The sequence below is a fragment of the Orcinus orca genome, chromosome 4 (assembly GCF_937001465.1).
Source record: "Orcinus orca chromosome 4, mOrcOrc1.1, whole genome shotgun sequence".
Classification (NCBI taxonomy): domain Eukaryota; kingdom Metazoa; phylum Chordata; class Mammalia; order Artiodactyla; family Delphinidae; genus Orcinus; species Orcinus orca.
Genome location: NC_064562.1, coordinates 31,028,464 through 31,044,413, shown reverse-complemented (window position 1 = coordinate 31,044,413; position 15,950 = coordinate 31,028,464). Strand labels below are relative to the sequence as shown.

Sequence of the window (15,950 nt, the reverse complement as noted above, 5' to 3'; positions counted from 1 at the left end):
ATAAAGGAGGCAAGAATATACAGTGGAGAAAATAAGCGGTTCTGGGAAAACTGGACAGGTACATGTAAAAGTATGAAACCAGAACACTCCCTAACACCATACACAAAAATAAACTCAAAATGGATTAAAGACCTAACTGTAAAGCCAGACACTATCAAACTCTTAGAGGAAAACATAGGCAGAACACTCAATGACATAAATCACAGCAAGATCCTTTTTGACCCACCTCCTAGACAAATGGAAATAAAAACAAAAATAAACAAATGGGACCTAATGAAACTTAAAAGCTTTTACACAGCAAAGGAAACCATAAACAAGACCAAAAGACAACCCTCCGAATGGGAGAAAATATTTGCAAATGAAGCAAATGACAAAGGATTAATCTCCAAGATTTACAAGCAGCTCATGTAGCTCAATAACAAAAAAACAAACAACTCAATGCAAAAATGGGCAGAAGACCTAAACAGACATTTCTCCAAAGAAGATATACAGATTGCCAACAAACACATGAAAGAATGCTCAACATCATTAATCATTAGAGAAATGCAAATCAAAACTACAATGAGACATCATCTCACACCAGTCAGAATGGCCATCATCAAAAAATCTAGAAACAATAAATGCTGGAGAGGGTGTGGAGAAAAGGGAACACTCTTGCACTGTTTGTGGGAATGTAAGTTGATACAGCCACTATGAAGAACAGTATGGAGGTTCCTTAAAAAACTAAAAACAGAACTACCATACGACCCAGCAATCCCACTACTGGGCATATACCCTGAGAAAACCATAATTCAAAAGAGTCATGTACCAAAATGTTCATTGCAGCTCTATTTACAATAGCCAGGACATGGAAGCAACCAAAGTGTCCATCAACAGATGAATGGATAAAGAAGATGTGGCACATATATACAATGGAATATTACTCAGCCATAAAAAGAAACGAAATTGAGATATTTGTAGTGAGGTGGATGGACCTAGAGTCTGTCATACAGAGTGAAGTAAGTAAGAAAGAGAAGTAAGTAAGTAAGAAAAAGAAAAACAAATACCTTATGCTAACACATATATATGGAATCTAAGAAAAAAAAAAGGTCATGAAGAACCTAGGGGTAAGACGGGAATAAAGACACAGACCTACTAGAGAATGGACTTGAGGATATGGGGAGGGGGAAGGGTAAGCTGGGACAAAGTGAGAGAGTGGCATGGACATATATACACTACCAAACGTAAAACAGATAGCTAGTGGGAAGCAGCCGCATAGCACAGGGAGTTCAGCTCGGTGCTTTGTGACCACCTAGAGGGGTGGGTTAGGGAGGGTGTGAGGGAGGGAGACGCAAGAGGGAAGAGATATGGGAACATATGTATATGTATAACTGATTCACTTTGTTATAAAGCAGAAACTAACACACCATTGTAAAGCAATTATACTCCAATAAAGATGTTAAAAAAAATGTAAATCTGATATCTTTTGCCAGCGTCACTGCCTTTGGAATAAAGACCAAACTCTCCAGCATATTCACATACTTCCATCTCACCTCTCACCACTTTCCCACAGGCTCCTAAGTTAGTGTCACACCAGTGTACTTGCCCTTTCCTTCCAAACTCGTCACACCCTCTTATTCTCATTCCTTCTTACATGCTTGAAATAGCCTTCCTCCTCCTCTCTCCTTACCTCTTTTTTTTTTTTTTTTTACTGACCAGTCAAGATTAATCACCCCAGCTAAGGAGGTAAAGCAACAGGAACTTTGCTATATTGCTGGAACTTCCATGTACTTTAAATTGGTTCAATCACTTAGGGAAAACAGGTGGGCATTATCTAGTGATAGATAAGCTGACAATATATACGTTTCCACCCCAGGAAAATACCCTGGAGAAACTGCTGTATATGGGCACCAGAGTACACACACACACACACACACACACACACACACACACACACACACACACACTCATAGAATGGGCTCAGTAGCCAAAGATGATAACCAATCCACATATCCATCAGCAAGAGAACAGACACACAGATTGTGGTATATTCATATAATGTACTACTACTATGCAGTAATGGAAATGAACAAGCCAGCTATACACAACACCTTGGATGAATTTTACAAATAATGGTGACCAAAAGAAACAAAAAAATAGAATGCAGTAGGATTTAATTTCTTTAAGTTCAAAACTGACAAAAGTAAAACTATACTGATTAGGGATGCCTTCATCAGTGGTAAAAATATAAAGAAAAGCAAGAGTCAGGCTACCGTAACTTGGGAAGGGTTGTAACTAGGAAGGGACACAGGGAGAGCTTCTCGGATGCTGGCAATACTCTCTTTCTTTCTTTTTTTTTGGGTGGGGAGCATGCCATGTGGCTTGTGGGATCTTAGTTCCCTGACCAGGGATTGAGCCCGGGCCCTAGCAGTGAAAGCGCAAAGTCCTAACCACTAGACAGCCAGGGAATTCCCAATACTCTGTTTCTTGATAGTAGTCACAAAGGTGTTCACTTCATAATAACTCACTGGGCTGTACGTGTATGTTTTATGAATTTTCTATAGATATGTTTCATAATTTTAAAAATTATGTCACTCTTGTGTTCACTTGTATCCTGAGGCTACAATACGTCAACTTCTCATAATCCTTTATTCTTTATCTGTCTCTTCCGGTGGTTCTTAGAGAAGAATTTTTTTTTCGTCAGGTGATTTTGTTGTAGAAGCACAGTTGCCCAGGCCTCACCACAGTTCAACTGAACCAGAATCACTGGAAGGTAGCACCAGAACCTGTGAGTAAGACTTCCTAACTTCACAGGTGACTCTGAACAAAATCTCTGGTTACAAACTACTGCCTGGACTGGAAGCTCCTTGAAAACACTGACTGACTGACTGTCCCCTTCTTCATGTTACCCACACCTAGCCCAGCACCAACAGCAGGCACTCAAAAGATGTTTGTCCAAGTCATGACAAAAATGCATATTTCCAAAACAAACTTGTACGTCTCACGGTTTGGATTTGCGTTACTTCTAGGTAAAACATTTGCACAGTGTAGGTGTTGACACCCAGTGACCGTGAGAGGCTCAGGTCAGGCTCCTGAGGACATCATGTGTGGTCTGAGACACTCTTAGGTCATTCCACCCCATCAAAGGGCAAACTAAGGCACAGAGGAAAACAAGCAGGCTGTGAGGGCTGCCTAGTACCTACCAAGTTCTTTTTTTCACTTCACACCATCAAAGCACCAAGAGTCCATGCACATTTTAGTCCAATAAATGCACTGTGTCTTTCAACCAATGGAACATGTGTGTGGGTGTCTATGGGTTTGTGTGTGTATTATATACAAAATATATTTTAATAGCTAAATCAAAATAGTCCCTTAACATTTAAAATGTCAATTTACTGTTAGAAATTACAAATAGCTAAACGTTTATTTACACAGTTGGAAGTTCCACAACAGAATGTTTTAGCCTACTTTTCTATCAGTTACTATGAAAGTCTCTTATCCACCTCTGTTAAAATACTTACATTAACTGCCTAAAACCACTAATTAGCTTGTAATTACAAACTATTTTTGACATTTACGGCAGAAAATCAGTTATACAAAATTTGGACATTGAGACTATACCTAACTCTTGGAGCAGAAGAAAGCACTGAACTTTATGGTGAAAAAGAAAACTTGTTTACAAGTCTAAAGTGCAAGGACTATTTGTAGAGACATGGATGGACCTAGAGACTGTCATACAGAGTGAAGTAAGTCAGAAAGAGAAAAACAAATATCGTATATTAACACATATATGTGGAATCTGAAAAAATTGGTATAGACTGTCTTTTTCCAAAGCAGAAATAGAGACACAGACATAGAGAACAAACATATGGGATACCAAGGGGGAAAGGGGGGGTGGGATGAATTGGGAGACTGGGATTGACATATATATGATATTGACACTATGTATAAAATAGATAACTAATGAGAATCTACCGTATAGCACAGGGAACTCTACTCAATGCTCTGTGGTGACCTAAATGAGAAGGAAATCCAAAACAGAGGGGATATATGTATACGTATAGCTGATTCACTTTGCTGTATAGTATAAACTAACAATATTGTAAAGCAACTATACTTCAATAAAAAAAAAAATAATAAAGTGTAAGGACTCATCAAGCTTAAGGAAAAGCCTCCCTACACACACACACACACACACACACACACAGATTTAAATATGGTAACAGAGGAAAGAAAAGAAAGTATGGCTGACACTTAAGGTCTAATATCTGCAAAAATCTTAAAAACCTAAATTCTTTCCCAACTTCCAAAATTGAGAAAGAAATTACTTCCAAAGTAATGTAACCAAGGAAAATAAATTTGGGTATGTTGCATCTACAAGATGGTTTGATGTCCTTAATGAAGTACAGCATCTGTGAGACTGTCCTATCGGGGAGACAATAATGTGAATACTTCCATCTAAAGCACATCAAGGACACATTCCCACACCCAGCTGGTTCAGAAGAATACAGGGTAAAGAAAAGACAGACTGATTACTATTCTGTTGTGGCAAACAGCTTATTGGGTTTTCTACCCAAACTGTACAGTGCGCAGAATTTAACCTTATGGGAACCAGCATGGTAACATAAAGTACACTGCTCTCACCTGGATGCTGTTCCCTTCTGTACTCATTTGGTTTATCTCTGGACCACTGCTGGCACATTCACAAAATGAATGTAACAGCCTTTCCTACAGGGAGGGGCTGAGGACACAAGATGAGCTCTTTCACCCCTAAGACCAGTGCCCCTTCAACACATCTGAAAGCAACAGGCTGAAAATGACTGTGATACCCTCCACGGAGAAAGGTGTGGAGACATTACACTGAACATCTGGATATGTAGGAAGAAGTATGTCCACAAATCCACGCTTCAGCATTGAAATTTGGGAGGAGTTAACTTAAGACCAAAGAAATTATGTAAAAGTAAAAACAAAAATGCTACTCACTAAGCAAAAAGCCTTAAAGCTTACCCACTGAAAAAAAAAATTCTATCTAATCTCCATTATTTGTCTTCTTGCTGCTCAAACCTGAGCCAACTGTATCCCACAATCTACAAGCATTCACCTCGGCAATTTTAATTCTTTTTTTTTTGGCTGCGCCGCGTGGCTTGCAGGATCTGTTCCCAGCCAGAGATAGAACTGAGGGCCATGGCAGTGAAAGCCCAGGATCCTAACCACTAGGCAGCCAGGGAACTCCCAATTCTGTAGTTAATTTGATGATAAGACCTAAAATGTTTATATCATCTTATTCTGGAACATCTGAATGTCTATTTCTAAATCAAGTGCAGCCAGGCCACTCCGTGCCCACAGCCTCAACTCCTTTGGCATCAAGTGGTGTAACTTTGCTGGGAGTTAATGAGGAAGAAGTGGACTTACTATATGTACAAGACATGCACAGAGAGTTAAGGCCAGAGGACATAATTTTACTCTGCGGGAATGAAGGCTTGTTAGCAGTGCAAAACTGACTCGTCACACGGCATTGTGAAATACAGCACAGCAAACTCAGCGTTCCGCACCATGGTCACACTGGGAACAGTTTAGTTTGAGCAAATAGCATCTGGAGCTTTATGTTGCTACTCTGCATTTTTATTGGTTATACAGTTTTGTTGGTTTTTAGGTTGTCTCGTTTGGGTTGTACTGGTGTGAAAGAGCTATATGCATAAGTACATCTACCTTTATAAATATTTAAGTGACAATGTATTTAAAGTAATTAAGGCAATGCTGGGCTTCTGCAACTTGGTTGTTAGATGTTTACATTGTTTTTCAATTTTAATTATCCCAAACCTTGCAAAAGTTTGAGAAACACTGCAATTTTAAGGATACTGAGAAAGAGATCTTCAAACCAAAATGTGCCCATCTTACACTTATTTGTAAGTAAACTGGGGCATAATGGATATAGGGTCAGTCTTTCAGTTGGCTCATCATCTGAGTAGAGGTAAAAACCTCCCTCAACAGAGTTTCCCCAGCTTCTGGAGATCTTTGCTTAAGACCTTCCTCCCTCACCGCCACCCCCCCCAACCCTTTAAATCTCACTTTGAGTCTAAGAGGAAGACTTGGCTCCAGTTTTAAGCAAGTGACAATAGTGAGAATAGCTCAAAAAGATTCAGTGCAAGTGATGAAGGATTCAGAAACCAGATGTTTGTCAAAAAAGAGTAGTGATGTTTAAGGGATGGGAAGAAGGGGGAAACCGTAAAGCATGACCACTGTCATAAAATGTCTGAAGGGCTGCCATGTTGCTCCACCTGGAGTCTTACGTAGCTCCAAACGGTGGCCCTAGAATTACGGGGGGAAGTTACAAGGATGCACATTTTGGTTTCAGATGCTGAGGACCACTCCCATTTATCGAAGAGACACTGTTCACCAGGACTCTGCTAAGTGTTACAAGGTTCATGTAGAACCTTCCAGCTATTGGCCTTGATCACTAAACTAAGAAGAGATGAGTTTAGGTCAGGCTATTTCTCAAGTTCGTTCTTTTGCAGAGGCTTGATGAAGAGTATAACCAGTAGTAAGTTTCCATAACTCCTTTTTCTTTTCCTGCTTCCTTAAGAGATGAGGTAGAATACTGTTAAAAGACCAAGATAATGGACAAGGATATTGGGGAAGAGAGCATCAATCACTGCCTTTCAGAAATAACGACATTGTTATTACATAAAAATTAACAAAGTAATCTGAGGTTTGTAAAACATACACAGTGGAGGAAGAAATAAATCAATGACAATTTAAAAACTTCTATTGTGATACATTTTGGTTGCAAGTGATTATAATTTAACCAACATATAAACAAATCATAACATAGTAGGTCATAATTGTAGATTATTTTAGTTATGTTGAGACGTTAGTAAATGTTATAGTGTAATCAAAAGTACTAAAGTTGATCTCACAAATCAGTATTTTCCCATTCCTTGTCTTGAAGGTAGTAGCTTCTGACAAATTACAATATGGCTAGTATACTGCTTCAGGCTGCAAGAGATATGGCAAACAGGGTAAAATAGCCTGGATTAGAGCAAAAATTATAGCATGTCAATGAATGAAACAGTATTTAAATTCTAGCCTTAAATTATATTTCCAACTCATAGAATTTAAAAAGTATCGTAAAGGGACTTCCCTGGTGGCACAGTGGTTAAGGATCCGCCTGCCAATGCAGGGGACACTGGTTCAAGCCCTGGTCCAGGAAGATCCCACGTGCCGTGGAGCAACTAAGCCCATGTGCCACAACTACTGAGCCTGTGCTCTGGAGCCCGTGAGCCACAACTACTGAGCCCACGAGCCACAACTACTGAGCCCACATGCCACAACTACTGAGCCCACATGCCACATCTACTGAAGCCCGTGCGCCTAGAGCCTGTGCTCTGCAACAAGAGAAGCCACCACAATGAGAAGCCTGTGCACCACAACGAAGAGTAGCCCCCGCTCTCCACGACTAGAGAAACGCTGTGCACAGCAACGAAGACCCAATGCGGCCAAAAAAAAAAGTATTGTACAATGCAGATTGTATTTAAACTATATGTGAAATAAATTTTCTAAAGACAATGCTTAAAATAAGAATGCTAAAAGATGAACGAAACTAAGTCTTAGCTACGTCAGAGAACAAACTCAAAGCAGACGCTGAAAATATTAGGGGGCTTAGAATAGTCCTGGGATTTAAACATACATTCAAAATAAAGGTACAAAAATTTGATTATGAAAGATGTCCAAAGAGAAAAATCACGTCAGGCATCTCAGACACTAGTGAAATTGATAAATTGTTAACATACAAATATACTGCATCCCTTTTTTCTTGAATAAAAACTTATTTCAAAACTGAAATATGAAGGGGCAAGGAATATTTGCCTTTTGCATGACCTTATTTGACCTTTGCAAATCTAGCCAACTGTCCAGCTGGCTGTCTTAACTAAGAAAGATTTTTTAAAAACCAATATCCACCTATTCCCACCTATCAGAATACCTTATATATGGCACAAAAGTAAAATTAATCATCAAACATCAAGAGCCAGAAGTATTTATTGTTAGGATAAATGAATTAACAAAATGACCATGGTCTCAGCCCTCAATGGGCCTGTACATAATTTTCCCTTTCCTGAGAAGATTCTATGGGGAAGAGCCTCCTATAGGTTATTGAGGGTTTAAGAACTCCATCTAAACCCAGGTAACCACATTCAATCACAAAACCTGGCCAACTTTTAGAGACACGGAGCCAGACAGATCATTTCTCTTTCCCACTTCCAGAAGCATTTCCCAAGATCACTGAATTTTAAAGGGGAAGCAGCCTTAGCAATTACCTAACCTTCCTCATTTTGCAGATAAGGAAACCAAAGTCAAGCAAGACAACTCTGCAGAATTTGAATGCACAGACCCTACTATGCCGGTGTATAGGATAATGTATGGTTCATTTCAGGAACCATACACAAAACATCCTAAAACTGTCTTTACATCTGCAGTGACTGAGGAACTACCACCATCTTCATTTTCCAAATATAAATAACTAACAGGTTTGGCTGCAGCGGTGATGTAGCTCTAGACTGCTGATACATGACCTATGCACACTTCAGGGGTCAGAATGGACCCCATCTCACAGGTGGTAGAACATAGCAGTTAAGAATACAGAAGTTGAAAGGCCAAGGAGAAAGGCCTCAGGTTCCAGCCCCACCTCTTCTGACTGGTACAAGGGGACAATTTCTCTATCCTCTGAGTCTCAGTCTCCCCAGCTGCAAAATGGGGAAGACAATGCAGCCATATTCCATAAGGGATAACAAGGGTGAGATAAAACACAAAGTATCTCACATAATGATTGCATATAAAACATCTAAAAAATGGTAGCAATGTTGAGAAGAATAGGATCCCTAATCCTTAGGGTAATGGTTTACTTTATCAACAGAAGAGACAAAAACAGAAGTGGTAGGAGCATGGGCGAGTAGGGATGAGAAGAGACCTAGCCAGGCAGTACAGACCCAGAGAAACTCCCCTGGCCCTCTCTACAATGAAGAAAGCAGTTTGACAATCACTAGTCAAGGGAATATCTAGCTTCCCTTATTTCATATGACAGGGCCATAAAATATCCATTTCCATAGTTTAAAACCTCATGAAATAGTGATCTTTTCTTATAACTACCAGTGTATCATTCTGTCTGACCCTCATCTCATAAATGCTCTCCCAAGTATTTCCCTTCTTCCCTCAACCCTTTAGAATTCTTTATTCTGCAAATGAAAATTTCTCTTCCCATTACATCTGGAAAGAGCTTATTATGCAGCTGCGTTATAGCAGACCTGAGTTCCCCTGTTTTGAGGAAATGAGAAGAAGAAAACAATCAGATTTATAGAAGCAAGTACTGAGGAAGAGTCATTCTCTCCACAGCAATGAGTCAGCAGAGCATCTCTGATTTATCTGGACTATAATCCAATTTTTCAAAATACATATTTTCACAAATACATAGAAACAACCCTATTCAAACTTAATTCATACAAACTTCCCTTTACAATCAAGAGACTTAGAGGTAAAGTCATTTCCTGGGCTATTTATTTAATGAACTTATTGTGTCCAAGATCCCTAACCTCACAGCATGCTTAGTCTAGTGCAAAAAACAGACCCAATATACCTGTAATTATAAAGGTAAGTGTTACAATAGAGGAAAGGAAAAATGCTGTGAGTAAGCAAATGGCAGAGTTCTAAGCTTGACCTCAGGCCTTGGTTCCAACATCTGTTCCTCTGGCAATCCTTTTCCATTGTCCTGGCCAGTGTGGTCCTCCTGCCCCACCTCATTACCACTTCACTTACAGCCCTGCAGCTGGAACACACATCGTGTGTGTGTGTGTGTGTGTGTGTGTCTGTGTGTGTGTGTCTGTGTGTGTGTGTCTGTGTGTGTGTGCATTCACTCTCTCTCTCCCTCTAGAATGTGAGCATTCTAGAACTGTACCCCCAGCACCTGAAACAACAACTATGCTCTCAATCGACAACAGTTTGAGACCAATGCCCCTGAGGTCTGGGAAGAGATTTCATAGAAAGATGATATTTGAAGAGGGTCTTGGATCTAGGAGGATCTAGGAGGATCTAGGAGTCTGCCAGGTAGAGAAGGTTTTGCAGACTGATGATTCAATGTTAAACTGCTATGTCCAATCATCATGCTTGCCTTATATAAATGTGTACTGCTTTTGACTACTATGTGCCAATACCTTACATCTCATGGGTTTATGTTGCCTTCCTCACTGTAACAAGTTCCAAGAGCTCAGTTTCTATTATTACTCTAAAAATCTACCATTCAAGGGGATAAGACCTATAGTCTGAGTTCTTATGCATTTTTACTTAAATGTTAACTTAATTTTTACTTAAATGTAAACTCATTTTTACTTAAATATAACTGTCACCATATTTTGGTTTAACATCTTCAAAGAGATTGAATAACCAAAGAGATTCAATAAACTAGGCTTAGTAGGAGAATCTCAAAAACTTCAAATGCTTGATTTTCTTAGAACTTTATTTTTCTTAAATTCAAGTTAATTCAAGCTAATTTTCAAGTTAACTTAATGGAAATTTTCAAGTTAACTTAATGGAAGAATGGAAGTGTCACCTGTCAAAATAATCAAAATTCTCTCACATGCCAAAAAATCCAATCAGTTTATTTATTGGTGACTGAGGAGTAAACTGACGTATTACTTCGGAATGAAAGAGGCAGACATGGGTAGCTCTTAATTTTTTGGCTCCTGTCAAACACTTCATCAGAGCCATATACCCACTCCCTGCTGTGTAGGACATTTGCAGCTTTGTCGATTTTCCGGAAGATAGGTTCTGGGTAGGGAAAGGCAGCCCAGGCCATCAGACACTCAATGAATAACCACTTAGGCAGGGGAAGGGTATATACTTTTAGACCAGAAAGGATCTAACTTAGGTGATCTGCCAACCTCTCTTTCAACAGAAAAGGTCACTAAGGCTGAGAACAGAGGTGATTTTTTCTCAAATCCACAGAACCTAGGGACCCCAACTTGGTCACGCATTGTTTCTACCGTCCTTGGGCATCTCTCTTTGGGACATCAAAATAATTATAGCTTAAATGTTCTGAAGAAGAGAACACTCACGGAAAAAAAAAAACTGAGACCAAGAGTTCTGACTGAGAACTTAGGAAGGTACCATCCAGACATCTTCAGCTGTCTATCAGAGATGTGACACGGTTGGCTGGCTCATGGCTTCAGACAGCTCAACCTGATTTTCCCAGTACTGACTATTATGACTCACAGTCCTCCTTTGAGAGAAGGTCCCCACCCAGTTGTAAAGACTAAACAGCATTACAGGGACGCACAGCACTAACTCATTGAAATTAATGCAGCAAGGGGAGCTAAAACAATAGGGCTCAAAATGCCTGCTGGTTTAGTGTAGCGCAGGAGTACCAGCCTGCCTACACCTGAACAGTCTTTGGTCTCCAGAGACTCTCAAGGGCAGAAGAAAAAAATCTGGGCCATGCAAATTTCTTTTGTCATCTGAGTTCAAAGGGACTGAGGCTCTGAGTGAGTGTTCATGCCTAGCTATCTTGAGTCATCACTTTCTATTCTCCACTGAAAACATTTTAGGAAAACAACGTTTTGGGAAAAACAGTTTCTCCTAAACTACAAATTTCATGGAATGGAAGAGGCAAATGAGAGATCAGCTGAACATAATGGTGTCAAAAATACTATCAGAATCTTTATTAAAAATGATGAACTAAGATGAAACAGTCAATTTTGACAACATGGGAAATACCACAGACCTATTTTTACTGATGCAAGGAATAACTTCACAGGTAGCTGGTTAGTTCTTCTGCATGATAAATCTGAACATTCGAGTACACAATTTTAACTAAAAGTTGAAACTATTTAAATTCTTGAATAGTTGATAGTAAACATTGATGGTTCTTTTCTTAAAAACCGCCTGGAGGGCTTCCCTGGTGGCGCAGTGGTTGGGAGTCCGCCTGCCGATGCAGGGGACGTGGGTTCGTGCCCCAGTCCGGGAGGATCCCACATGCCGCGGAGTGGCTAGGCCCGTGAGCCATGGCCGCTGAGCCTGCACGTCCGGAGCCTGTGCTCTGTAACGGGAGAGGCCACTACAGTGAGAGGCCAGCATATAGCAAAAAAAAAAAAAAAAAAACCGCCTGGAAACAGGGTATTCCACTCATTTTGTGGGAAATTCAAGACTTAGATAAAGATCTATTGTCAGACCAGAATGCCACTATGACAAAAGAAGTGCTCAAATTTTCTTCTTTTGCAGTATTTGTAGTATATTTAATAAAATGTAATTTTATTATATTTGAAACAAGTGGGCAATTGGCTATACTAGGGAAACATTTCCATGGTGCAAATATTTGTGTTCTATCATTATTTTTCATATTGTGGTGTAATTTGGACTCTACATATGCTTATGGTTCCCCCTCCTCCACAAATCAGTGAATGAATGATTCAAAGGATATTTATCAACCTTCAATTTATAGTTGAACCTACAGTTTGAGAATTAGACTCAGTGGACCATGCACCACTTGGGCAATAACAAACTCAATGTACAATATGTGCTCTCACTTAATATGCATAATGGACACCTTGACCATCTTCCCTAGGATCATGTTCACCTCTGGAGTACATTCATTTCATGTAGCAAATACACTGTTAAAATTACTCCTGAGAAGGATATTAAAACTACTGTCCCTCCTCAGACCACACCAGGCACAGTATCCCAAGGGCATGTGAGTAATGAGTGTTTAAGTAAAAGAGGCATTGCCTTGATCCTTCCACAGGGCTACTAATCTAGCTTTGGGTCAATCAGAAAATTCATTACTCAGTTTTGAAATATCTAGGCAAATGTAGCTTTTAAGTATGTAACAGGATAAAGCAATAAAGCCCTTTTAACAATGTATCTTCATTTTATTTATACTCCTCTGGTTGTCATCTCCTCCTCCGGAAGCCTTTAAAACCAAAACACTCAAGTGAGCAGAATTTGTGAAGTCACACACACACACACACTCTCTCTCTCTCTCTCTCTCTCTCTCTCTCTCTCTCTCTGAAAAGACAACTTAGTTTTGGCTGGGTCCTCATCTAGCCAGGGCAGGGAAGACTTTTGGTAACAGTGACTAAATAGAATCTCAACCACTTTCAGGACTCCGCAGTGTGGCTACATCAATTTATTAAAAGTGAATTGTAGATGAAAGGCCATATACTGCAGGTCCTGTATGACAAGGCATGTTGCTTAAGTTTCCCCATGTGTAAAATGGACAGTGTCTTCAGAACATAAGAACATGATGTGCTAATATAAGAAAAATAGTTGGCTTCAAGTTCAGTTTCCTTCCCCTGCCAAGCCAACATTGCTATGACTACCATAGCAATATGTGCCATTTGCATTAAGAAAGATGCATGAGAGCAGACTGTATATAAACACACAGTCAGCACATACTTGGGTTCTGTCTGATCTTTATGGGTGGTGTTTAGTTCTGGACATAGGTTCTTAACTACTAGTAATGCTTTCTCTCCCTGAAGTGAAAGAAGAGTAAATACTGCAGGAATTCAAGGATGACACAACATACAGCCAAGCAGTCCCTTCGAGTCAAGCACGGTTGACACCCTAGGCCTAATTTATAAGGGGCCCCACCTGCTGATTCCAATGGCCTTTTTCACCCTAACTAGCTACTTTCAGTAGGGGAGGATGCAGGAGAGATTGACCTTGATTCACCTCATTATCAACCAAACGTGGGAAACCCTTTAGCACAACTGTTCTCAATCTCTGCAGCACATTCAAATCTCCTGAGGAGCTTTGAAAACTCCAGATGCCCCGACCACAGGCCAAACCAATTACATCCAAGTATCCGGGGATGGGACCCAGACACCCATATTTCTTAAAGTCCCCAGTGATCCAAGATGCAACCAAGGTTGAGAACCACTGTCTTGGATCGCCCCTCCTGACCTCATGGAACTTCTGCTGCAAGGCAAACCAGGAAAGCCAACCTAGAGTGTTTCACAACCACGGCTTCTGAGTAGAGCAGGTGCAACAGGGTCCTGAACACTGAAACACGGGTGCCGGCACTGAGCTCCACACAGGGGGCTGAACAGACAGCTTATGAGCTAGAGGGTTACCCAGATCCTCTCATGAGACTCTGCACTTCAAAAAAGCAAAAAACAAAAGCAAGTCCGCCAATCTTAAGAGATGTCACCAAATCCCGTTAGGATTTCTTTCTTTCTTTTCTAAGGCAAATCTTTTGGGAAGGACAGTCAGAGTATATGTGGAAGCGCGCCCCACCCATAGAGCCTGCGGAAAAGAAGACAGAGCCGCACAACTCCTGCGGCCGCCTAGAAAACCCCCCGCAGGCTCCCCCAGCGCCGGGAGAGCGCGTGCACCTGTCGGCACGCGGGGCCGCACCTGCCGCGCCGGGCCTTCCCTCCTACCTTCCAGCAGCTCGTCCAGGCTGGTGACCTTCCGGCTGCCGTCGATGGTGTAGATGGTGCGGACACCCTGGGGCAGGTTCACGTTGTCCGACAGGGAGCGGGTGAGCTCCATAAGCAGCGCATCGAAGGACCGGAAGCGGTCGCCGGAGATGGCAAACACCAGGCCCTTGAAGTAGCGGTCCCCATTCCGGTAGAAGCGCGCCTTCTTGGCCTTCTTCTCCGAGCTCAGGGCCTGCAGGGTCCGCGTACGGTAGAAGCTGCAGTGGGCACTGTGCGCCGGGCTGGGGATGAGCCCGTTCCCCTTGGGGCCGGAGCTGCTGCTGCCCCCGGAGGAGCTGGGCGCCCCTCTCCGCGACCCCGGCCGCGGCCTTTTGTCCCGTTCCTCAAAGTGTTCCAGCTCGATACTCCTGGTGCTGGCCATCACGGCTGCTCCAGGGGCGCTCCCACGAAACACGTCCCAGCCAAAGCCTGCAGGTAGCCCAGGGTCAAGGCGAGCACCGGCTCAGGGACGTCTAACTGCGAGCAGCCTCAGAGCGCCGGGACACCCAGCTCTGGCATCCCGCCCTCTCCTCGCAGGTGGAGCCGCGGAGGCGCCGGCCGGCCTGCGCCCCCCTAAAAGTGGCCGCAGCGCCGAGCTGCCCAGCTCATTGTCCGGCGCGCCTCGCTCTGTCCCTCCCGCTCGCCGGGGAGCCCCACGCCCCCCCAGGCACCTCCTCCACCCGGCCACGCCTCACAACTCCCTCCCGGGAGCCCGCCGGCCGCCGCCAAGTTGGGCCGCCCGAAGCTCGCCCCGGACCCGCGGGCGCGCACAAAGCTCGGGCGCCCGCCGCGGCTCGCGTCCGCCCGCCGCTCCCGGGAGATCCGAGGGGAAGGAAGGAAGGGAGGGGGAGGGGCCGCGAGCGTGGGAGAGGCGCCGCTGGGGCGTCGGCCCGGCTCCGGCCCCGACCCCGGCCCGCTCACGCGCCCGGCCCGAGGCCCGGAATGCCGCGCCGCCGCCTCGCTCGCCTCCAGGCCCTGCCCGAGGGGCGGCGCGCGCTGGCTGGGGCCGAGAGGACGGTGCAGGCCAGTCCCTCCCGGAGTCTGGCCCTAGCGGGAAATAACGCAGCCCGCCTCCCCCGCAGCCGGCCGGCCCGGCCCACCCGCGAGCATCCGCCCCCGGGCCCGACCGCACCGCCTGCCCAGCCCGCTGTCAGGGCTGGAGGGGGCTTCTTGCTCCCCGAGGGATGCCAAACCCCGGAGGGAGAGAGGTGGGAGAGGAGGCTCTACAGCGCGAGAAGATCGGCCCCTCCAGGGTCCTAGGCGGCCCCGCCCGCCTGACAGCCCCAACCCCGCTCCGCGCGCTGATGGGCGCAGCCGCGGCGCGCGCTCCTCCGCCTGGGAAACGGAACCGCGCAGGTCAAAAAAACTACAAAGGAAGGAGATTCAAGGGCAGGGATCACATCCCTTAGCCAGCCTCCAAATGAGGAGCCGAGGCTAAACTAGGGCAGGAACCTGAAACATGGCATTGAATTGGGGCACACTATTTATTTTTTAAAAGGAAATCTGGAG

General features: G+C 43.4%; 1 protein-coding gene across 13 annotated transcripts in view; it reads right to left on the bottom strand.

Moving 5' to 3' along the window:
• Positions 1 to 15,950, bottom strand: part of DCLK2 (doublecortin like kinase 2) — a 278,173-nt gene that overhangs the window by 140,237 nt on the left and 121,986 nt on the right. For 7 of the 13 annotated variants that reach the window (XM_033403000.2, XM_033403010.2, XM_033402968.2 and 4 more), the window contains exon 1: positions 14,403 to 15,771. The exons of 1 other annotated variant lie outside the window; for it this stretch is intronic. In XM_033403000.2, coding sequence (XP_033258891.1) covers positions 14,403 to 14,823 — 421 coding nt within the window. In that variant the 5' untranslated portion in view covers positions 14,824 to 15,771. Of the gene's footprint in view, positions 1 to 14,402; positions 15,772 to 15,950 lie in introns of those variants that run through there. 5 more of the 13 variants (XR_004475999.2, XM_033402985.2, XM_033402991.2 and 2 more) reach the window with 1 other exon arrangement.